The sequence below is a fragment of the Lepus europaeus genome, chromosome 21, assembly GCF_033115175.1.
Source record: "Lepus europaeus isolate LE1 chromosome 21, mLepTim1.pri, whole genome shotgun sequence".
NCBI lineage: Eukaryota > Metazoa > Chordata > Mammalia > Lagomorpha > Leporidae > Lepus > Lepus europaeus.
This window is the reverse complement of record NC_084847.1, coordinates 9,105,107-9,114,073: the sequence shown is the minus strand read 5'-3', so window position 1 is coordinate 9,114,073 and position 8,967 is coordinate 9,105,107. Positions and strand designations below refer to the sequence as shown.

General features: G+C 62.7%; 1 protein-coding gene across 2 annotated transcripts in view; it reads right to left on the bottom strand.

Moving 5' to 3' along the window:
• Positions 1 to 1,191: 1,191 nt before the first annotated feature.
• Positions 1,192 to 8,967, bottom strand: part of CLEC16A (C-type lectin domain containing 16A) — a 204,697-nt gene continuing 196,921 nt past the window's right edge. The window contains exons 23-24 of one of the 2 annotated variants that reach the window (XM_062180006.1): positions 6,724 to 6,847; positions 4,034 to 4,116 (exon numbers count right to left, since the gene is read on the bottom strand). In XM_062180006.1, the coding sequence (XP_062035990.1) occupies positions 6,771 to 6,847 (77 nt within the window). In that variant the 3' untranslated portion in view covers positions 4,034 to 4,116; positions 6,724 to 6,770. Of the gene's footprint in view, positions 4,117 to 6,723; positions 6,848 to 8,967 lie in introns of both variants that reach the window. The other variant, XM_062180005.1, reaches the window with a different exon arrangement.

Sequence of the window (8,967 nt, the reverse complement as noted above, 5' to 3'; positions counted from 1 at the left end):
GAGGGCGGCAAGGGGCGTGGCTTTGTTTGCAGCAATGAGTTTAAAAAGTCAAGGGACCCGGGGTGAGGTGGCTGTGGGTTGGGTGGGCACAGTTGCTGGCTCGGAGCTGAACCCATGTGGCTATGGTTGGGGGGCCGGGGCCGGGGCTGCTACAGTGGTCCAGGCAGAGGGGCGGCGAGCAGGCCGCGGCTGGGGCCCCAAGGCTGCACGAGGGTTGAGGAGCCTTCACCGCTGGCTTGTGGGGCCCCCTCGAATGAATCCCGGGAAGCCCCGCGTGGACCCAGTGATCCAGAACCCCTCTTCTTTGGAGAAAATCTTTAGATGCTGAGGGCTAATTCCCAGTACCCAAAGTGCCCCGAGGCAGCGGGACAGGGGGGAAGGGGGTTTCCAGCAGCTGCCTGGCCGGGGATGGGCTTTTCCCTGGAGTCACCTGCAGGTGGGACACTGCCACCTGCCCTCCCCTGCCCCCTGCCGCCCCAGGGCACTTCCACCTGCTAATAGCAACTGACCCTCGGCGGGCTGCTTCTATCGGACACCGACTTCCCGTCCCCCCAAACCCAAGGACCCTGCGAGGGCAGGTGGGGGCGCAACCCAAAGGCATGATGGGCTTTTCTCCAAAGCCAGAGAGGAGGAAGGTACCTTCCTCTCCGAGTACCACGCGTGCCCAGGACTGCACAGAGGGCACAAGGGGCTCACTGGCCAGGTCTGTGAGGCCTGGTTCTGGTTTAGGGATGAATGTTCTCAAGGATTCCAACACCATCGACTGCAAACTGTTGCTTCCTCCGTCCTATGCCCGGCCCGGAGATGTTCCGGCTGGAGCAGGCAGGCCTCAGTTTCCCCCTCTGTATGAAGAGAGCCCTTGCACGCAGTAGGGTTGGGGAGGGAGGCAGCTGGAGCCCCAGGACCTGCCCAGCCCGAGGCCGCCTCCGGCCATCTCTGTGGGTTCCCGGCAGGTGAGCCCCTCTAGGATGACACTGACCCATCGGTGCCCACGCGGTCAAGGGCGGGGGCCTCCACGGTCATGGCACCCGGTGGACATGGCCGGGGGGCTCGGACCCCGAGACTCCGAAGGGCTGGGCCTCGCAGTCAGACTTGCAGGGAGCGGACGGCCAGGGGCCAGCAGCCGCGAGCGCTCCGCTCAGCCAGGCCACGGCCTCTCGCGCCCAGGAGCAGCACGCCACATGCTCGGTAGCCTTTTTCTTTTTTATTGCCAAGATCAAATTTACAAGGAAGTTCCAGTTTTCGTTTCCACCCTCGTGTTCAGTACCCACGAAGCGTGACTCACGCTGGCCAGGGCAGGTACTTCCCGAGAACGGCCCGAGGTGCAGGAGCACCGAGACTTCCTGGCCCCTGCCGCTTCCCGGGACAACTTATTTACATACTTTCGGTTCAAGGAAACACAAGGAATTCTAATAATTTATGCCTGACGTCAGCATGACTACATCAAATGTCTCACACTTATTGCGTCTAGAAGAGGGTCAGGGTCAGCTCACCCGTGCCTCTGTCTCAGAGACCTTGGAGAAATGCGCCCTTGGCTCACCCCTGGATGGCTTGTTGACCTCAGAGATGGCCGGGGGCGGCCTCGGGCTGGGCAGGTACTGGGGGTGGGGGCAGCCCCTGCTCCCAGGAAGACGGCCCCCCAGCCCCAGCCTGGCTTTGCAGCTGGCTCCCTACAGGTCCACAGGAGCCCCTCCCCTTGCCCTCTGACCTGCTGGGAGAGGAGTCCCGGCTGCCCAGGTCGCCATGGCAACTCTCAAAGCCCAGGTGCAGAGTCACAGGGCCACCCTGGCTGCAACTCAGCAAACCGGACCGGCCCACCTGGGGACTGGGAGAGCCCTGGCCCAGGCTGCCTCTTCCACACACTCCTGGCTCCGGCTCCTGCCACCTTGTGCCAGACAGGCAGTGTGTTCTGCCTGCCAGCTGTTCCGGTCACGGCATTCCTGAAGACGCAGCTGTGGCCACTGCCACCAAGCCTGCCAAGCCCGGGGCCAGGCAGGGTCCTTCCTCAGAGCCTCAGGGCTGGCTGCCTCCCCTAGACTCCCAGACCTCCCAGTACAAGGATTTGCGCTCTGTCTGCTCCCCTCCAGTGCCGGGGACCCACCCCACAGCTGCCGAGGGGAGCCACCAGCCGCAGCTGAAGCCGGCCTGGGATCGGGCCTGCAGGCCCACCCCGTGTCGGCCGGCGGCAGTGGCCAAAGACGCTGGCCTGGCCCTCCTGGGAACACCGTCACCCCTGCCTGTGGCCGTTCTCCTGGGGTGCCTGGTGGCCACGAGGCCGCTGGAACCACTGGGTTTACGAGGCAGGCGAGGGTCCCGGGCGTGGCTGCGGGGGGCTCCAGGCTGTTCTTTTACAGCAGTGCGGCTGGGCAGGGGAGCCCCGGGCCCACTGCCATTCCTGCTGCGCAGACAGGTGTTCCACAGCCAGCTGTGCGTGGATCTGGGCTAGCCTGCTCCCACGTCCACTCAGCCGTGTCTACAAGGTCAAGCTGGCTGCTGGCGTGCAGGTGCCCCCTGGAGGAGGCGGCCCCTCCCCCAACCAGCCCTGCTCTGTGCTGCAGCTTCCTTCCACCCCCCACTGGCCCTTCGGCCTCCACTGTCTCCTCTCTGCTCCCGCTCAGGCCCCAGGGCCGGGGAGCTGGGTGGACAAGCCGCTGGGGGCCTCTGATGCCTGCAGGGAACGCCGCTTCCTTCCTGAAGCTGGGGTCCCGCCTTCGCGGAGGCCGCCGGCCGGCGCTGCTGGCTTGGCAGGGGGCTGAGGGCAGTGTTCCCCAAACAGGTGGCTGGCGCCATCTCAGAGCATCTCCTGAGGCCGCCCCATGGCCGGGGCGTGGGTGGACGCCCCCGTGGACGCCTCCAGAGGAAAGCTGGGCAAGGTCCCGCCCCCGGCCCCTGGCCACACCCAGTCACTGCGCGGAGGGCGGCCTCGCCACGGGGGTTTTCACTTTTGCAACGTGAACTTGGCCTGGGAGCCGGGGCGGGACGCTCCGGGTGCCTCTGCTCCCACCGCGTCGCCACGGGCGCTGCAAACCCGGCTCCTGCTTGGTCTCCGCGGACAGAGGTGCTGGGCCTCCCGTTTCACAGAAAGCTCTCACCCAGGTCACGCGTGGCCTCCTGGCGGCGGCGGCGGCGGCGGAGAGACTGCCCTCCCGGTTCTGGGTGTACCTGAGAATGTGTGTATCTCCCTTCTTTTTGTTTAAAAAATAATCTGACCTTCGCAGGAATCGTTCCACAGGCTTGCAGAGTTAGGGGCTAACAAAGAAGAATGGACCACTTTCAAAACCGCAGACGGCTACGCTGAGAACTCAAAAAAAAAAGAAAAAATTGGAAGTTGAAGGGAAAATGAAAACGAAATCTTAACCGTCTTACTACACTTCCAACACGGCATCAAACCGTGGCGCTGAGGATTGCGTTTGGACATTTTTTCCACGGAGGTGCTTTTCAAATAAATGCGTCTCATCTGTTGCCAAAGGCAGACATAAATAGCCAGAGGAGATGTTTATCTAAGTCCATTTCTACCAACTTCTACGCAGGTTCCCCCGCGCACGCTGAGGCTGGTGGGAGGGAGGGAGGGGTGCCGGCGGGTCCTGCCCCCGGGGGCTGCCCTCTCCAGGGGGCAATCCCAATGGAACAGTCTCCATTTGCGAGGGGCGCAGGGAGAGGGGGCGGAGATGGCGACAGGCCGTGCGGTGCTGTGGGTGCTCCCCATGTGTCTTGCTAGTTGCCTGCCCCGCGGTGCCTTCCAGTGGGGCCCACACGCACCACGGGAGGCCCCGGCACCCACTCAGTGCTCGGCACATGCGGCCTCCTCGTCCGGGGTCGCCGTGCACCCTGCAGCCGGCACGGGAGGTCCGGGGATGCCGGCCAGGGTGTGGAGGCTGTGAGGGTCGACGGGCGGGACGAGCGTCAGCGACTCCACACTCAGCGAGTCGGCTGTGTCCTCGGAGAGCAGGGAGATGGTGGGCTGCTGCGCGGGGAGGAGGCTGGGGGACAGGTGGGCCGTCTCCACCTCCGCGACCCTGGCCAAGCTCTTGCTGGGCTTGGAGTCTGCTGTTTCGTTGACGATCACCAGCTGGTCAGGAAGGTGAGGCTGAGGCTGTTCCGGGCTCGTGGGGGCATCTGGGTGGCGGGAGAAGAAAACGGGCACACTCAGCGCTGGACGCACCTGCTCACGCCAGTCCCCGGGTGGGAGGTGGCTGTGGGGGGCGTGGCCTGGCCCCATTTCCCCCAGGGTTGCCCAGGCCTGGGGGAGCAGGGTCAAGTCCTGAGGGTTCTAGGGTCTTCTGCCTGACAAGGAACAGTAAATGGGAATGGACTCAGGGGTGCTTACGACCTCGGGTCATTTCCAGAGTCTACACTGGGGACAGTCACCTGCGAGACAGCCCACTGCAGTATTTAAAAAAAAAAAAAAAAAAGTAATGTCTGTAGAACTTTTAGCTTGCAAAGTCACAGTAAAACCCCGGACCCTGTCACCTCGCAGTGCTGAGCGGGCAGCAAGGAGCTGGGCCCGCCCAGGCTTCCCCGGAGGGACCACGGGGAAAGCACACGGCAGCAGGCGGGCAGGCCAGGCTCCACCTGGCGCTGTTTTTCTTTTGGGTGCTTTGCAAAATGATGATGATATTCTGGACAAACGAGAGCCCATCTGCTTCCGAGCGAGGAGCTGGCCTGTGGGCAACACGTGCCAGGACCCGAGACACTGGGCACCCAGAGAGACGTGGAGAAGCGGATGGCGGCGTCCCGCTCAGAAAGCAGATTTGCACTTGACCGGATCCTGGGGCCACCAGGCGGCTGCTCAGAGCTGCAAGTGTGACGGCATTCCGGGCCCAGGGAACAGGGTAGCTGTTTTTTGTTTGTTTGTTTGTTTCTGTTCAATGGATTTTTTTTTTTAGTTTTTTTTTGTTTTTTAATTAAGCCAAAATAAAACAGAAAGGCAAACTGAACATAGAGCAAAAGGAATGGGAAAACCGAGAGCAAAATAAGAGCCAAAGAGCAGCCAGACGGGGCGGGAGGGGCGCCCCACGGAGGAAGCAGAAGCAGTGGAGGGACCCCCCAGAGCAGGTGTCACACATTCCTCCCCACAGCGCTCCGGCGTCCGCTCCAAGGTGCCAACCAATGCTTCCCAGGGCCTGGTTTTGTCTTTAGGGGAAAAAAGGGCCGGGAGGGGGGTGGGCGGAGAGAAAGAGGGAAGGTCCGAGACATCCAAGGCATGGCACTCGGGGGGGGGGTCTGTCCTTGCCCTGAGAGGGTGGCTGTGACCAGAGCTGGACACTGCTGGACACTCACTACACGTGGCCTCTGCTTCCCCTGAGTGTCAACTCCACCCACTCCACTTGGTGAGGACGCTGGGGCCATCCTGCCTGCTGCGCTCAGTGTGGCTCCCTGAGCCGGGCCCACCTGCTCCGGCGGCCTCCACCAGTTAGGCCGTTGAGAAAGCAGGAATCCTGCAAACCCTGCACACTCCATGTGAGTCCCCTCCTGGCCCGGGGCTGCTGTGTGCAGTTCCTGAAAGGGCTGGCTGCTCTCTCTGCCTGCTCCCTAGCGGGGGCTTCTGACAGTAACAACTGGATACTGGAAAGTTGTAGGTACGACTATCCAAAACGCAAGTCACCAAACCACAGTAGGCACACAAAACTGGCCACTTTTTAAGGAAAAGAACCGACACCTTTTATTACAAGCGTGGTTTTCCCTTAAAAAGAGCCTCTTCCTATTTGGGTGCTGGGGAAGCGTGGTCTCTCATCCACCACCTGCAACGCTGCCCCGCCTCTCCACCTGCTTCCTGAGCGCGGCCTCCGACCTGGGCGCGAGGACAGGACTCTGGTCCAGCCGTGGGCTGCACAGGCTCCTGTCGAGGCTGTGGCCTCACTGGCCTGCTGGGGCTTTTGAGTTAGGGTCCAGGCTGAGAGATGGCGGATCTGGAGGAGAGTTTGGCCAGCTAGCCATGGCCGGGGAGACAGAGCCGAGGCTGGAGCAGGCATGAGTGAGGCATGGCCTCCACGGACAGCCAGGCATGGGTCTCCCCTCCCACGTAGCCTCAGACACGCACGTGTGGCCTCAGCGGGTCCCTGGCAGCTGAGTGAGAGTTTCCAGGCAAGCTTTGGTTCGCGGTGCCGAGCCGGGTGGGCGGGGCTGAGTGGTGTGGGGGGAATGTTGAGTCCTGTGCGGCAGGCTCGGGGGACAAGAGCAGAGCAAACGGCTGGGAAACGAAAAAGAAGGCGCGGGGCCCGGCTGACAAGCGGGACTGCCACGGGAGGGGATGCGGCCAGACACACGGCTGCTCTGCGTGAGCGCTGCCGGGAAAGCGGCACCCGTGCACCGCCCGGGGACGTGCCTGCTGGCCTCCATCTGGCCCCTGGCTTTGAGCAACCGGCCGGGGTAAGAGGAAAAGGAAAGTGGCCTCCTGGTGGCTCGTCACAGATCCTCATTCTCCAGCTCACCGCCACCCAACTCCCACGGCCTACCCTGGGGTCCTGCGGGGACTTGGGGCGGGGACTCGGCCTGCTCCTCGGGCGAGTCTGACACTGGGCTGTGTTTCTCGGACAAGGACAGCTTCCAGGCCGCACAGGGCTGGCTTGGAAGAACCGGCGGTAGGGAGAGGGCTGATCAGGGACAAGACAGGGAAGGGCCTGCTTAGGGGGAGCAGAGGAGACGTGACCGGGAGGCTGGCGCAACGGCTGCCCCGTGGCGGGAGGAGGTCGCGGGCCCGCGGGGCTAACGGAGGAGACCTGCCTGAAGTGACTGTGCGTGGGTTGCCGTGGCAGCTGCCGTTCGAAGCACTAAACCCAGTGGCCGCCGTGACTGTCGGCCTCCGACAGGCTGAACACTCGCCGGCATCCTTTCCTGCCACTCCTGACTAGAGGGAAAACACAGCGACAGATCACACAGAGCCTTCAACAACGGCACAGCGCAGGGGACGCGGAGAGAGGGCCACGGAGCAGCAGCGGACGCCAAGCACTGGCCACGGGAGGGGGGGGCGGGAGGGGGGCGGGGCCTGGTGAGGCACCAGCCGCCACCACGGGCAGAGGGGACAGCCGTGTCGCTCTCCGCAGGACAAGACAGGGTTGGGACATTTCAGAACCATGGTGTTCACTCGCGCATCTGGTGTAGGTTACGCACAGAGAAGGTTCGGTCCGGTGGGAAGAAAGACCGGGGGCTGTCGGTCGGCGTGGGCTTGGACAGACACCAATGTCTGTCTGTTCTCGCTGCAGGCCAGAGGTGAACAAACAGAGCCCCCGCGTGCCCAGGGCAGCCTGAGCAGGGCAGGGTGTGTGGCTGGAGGATCAGCGCCAAACCAGCCAAGCAGACCAAGCAGATTTCCAAGTCCTCCGTGTTGTACTGGCGAACGGCAGCAACCCGGCTCCGTGAGTTCCGGGAAAGCACAGGCTGCCCGAGCTGCTCCGTGCCCTCCTCCCTCAGCCCCGGGGAGACCGCTGATCCACACCTGCCGACGCCAGGACCGAGCCACAGCGGGAGAAGCTGAGGCCAGGTGGAGCCACCATGTCAGAGACACACCGCGGACCAGCGAGTACCCCCTGGACCCCGGACTGCACCGAACAAGGCGGACACGGTACACGACGCTGCGCGGATTTTGCCACACACACAAAGCTGGGGAGAAGAGACAAGGCCTCCTTCTCGGAGCTTCTGTCTGGGAGTCCCGTGGACTGAGGTGTGGAGTTAGTGACAGGAGGGCCCGTCTGGGGCTGTGTGGCTCCCCAGTGACCCAAACGGGAGGGGTGTGGTGAGGATGCTGTGCTCAGAGAGGGGCCCAGGGAGCAGGTGCAGTGGGGGGAGCACTGCAGAAGCCCGGATGTTGGCACCACTGGGGATGACACTGCCTCCCTTCCTCCTCCTCTTTCTGTAGGACCTTAGGGAGAGTGGCAGGTGGCCATGGCTCAGAATCTAGTGCGCCTCACAAACCCATGTTTCAAACGGCGGGTGCCCTTCACTGATGTCATTTTCTGATCTCCTCTGCCCAGCAGCTAGCTCACTCTGCACACGTGGGATGTGCATCCAACCTGGAGACCGGAGGCTGCTCCGGGAGCTCCGTGCAGGTCACAGAGCCTTAATCTGGGACGTGGCTTTCTCATCAGAATTGACTCAGTGTGTGCATGTATGTGTGCATGCATAAGCACACGTTACTGGGTGTGTGTGTGTGTCCCTGTGTGAGCATGTGCACTGGCCTGTATGACTGTGAGTGTGTGATGAGCGGCTGGGTGCGAGTGTGTGCGCGCTGGGTGAGTGTGTGCACTGGCACGGGTGTCCCTGTGAGCGTGTGCATGCGTGATACAAGTGTGCACGTATGAGAGTGTGCATGTGTAGGTGCGCATGTGCACATACACGCAGGGGTAACCCGAAGATGCTGCCTATTGCCCCCACATGTGGCTCTAGAATCGGGCCTATCTTCCCTTCCCCACCATTTGTCCTCTGCAACCTCAGCTTCTCCAAACCATGAACCTTAGGGGGTAAAATGCTGACTCCAGGCCTGTAATCTTCTCACTAGGGACAGAGCTGAGGCCTCTCAGGTGGTTATGGTGGATGTATAGGCAACCAGAAGCCTGTGTCCTGGATACGGCCCAGGGCAGGGTATCCAGCGCTCCCACAAGGCCCTGGGCCCTCTGGCACGTGCAGGAGACCCAAGCAGGAGCTGCTGGCGGTGTCTCTGGGTGACCCCTCGGGGGTGCCCTCCACGCGCCAGCTGAGGCGGCGCCACCTGCTCTGGGCCTGCACGTCTGCCCAGATTTGTGCCCCTTGGCCTGAAGTCACTGCTGGGCCCTGGGCCTTGGCCCTAATGGGCCCAGGGACTGCTTCTCAGAGACAGATTGCCCCCTGGTCTGTACCGGGAAGGACAGAACTTACAGGGACCTTAGGGGGACAGGGAGAGGAATGACGGGTCTCCAGCGAGCTGGTGGGCTCGGTGGACTCATGTGGGAGCCCCCCATTCTCGGGGTGTCCTCTCCAGGGCCTCCTGCAGCT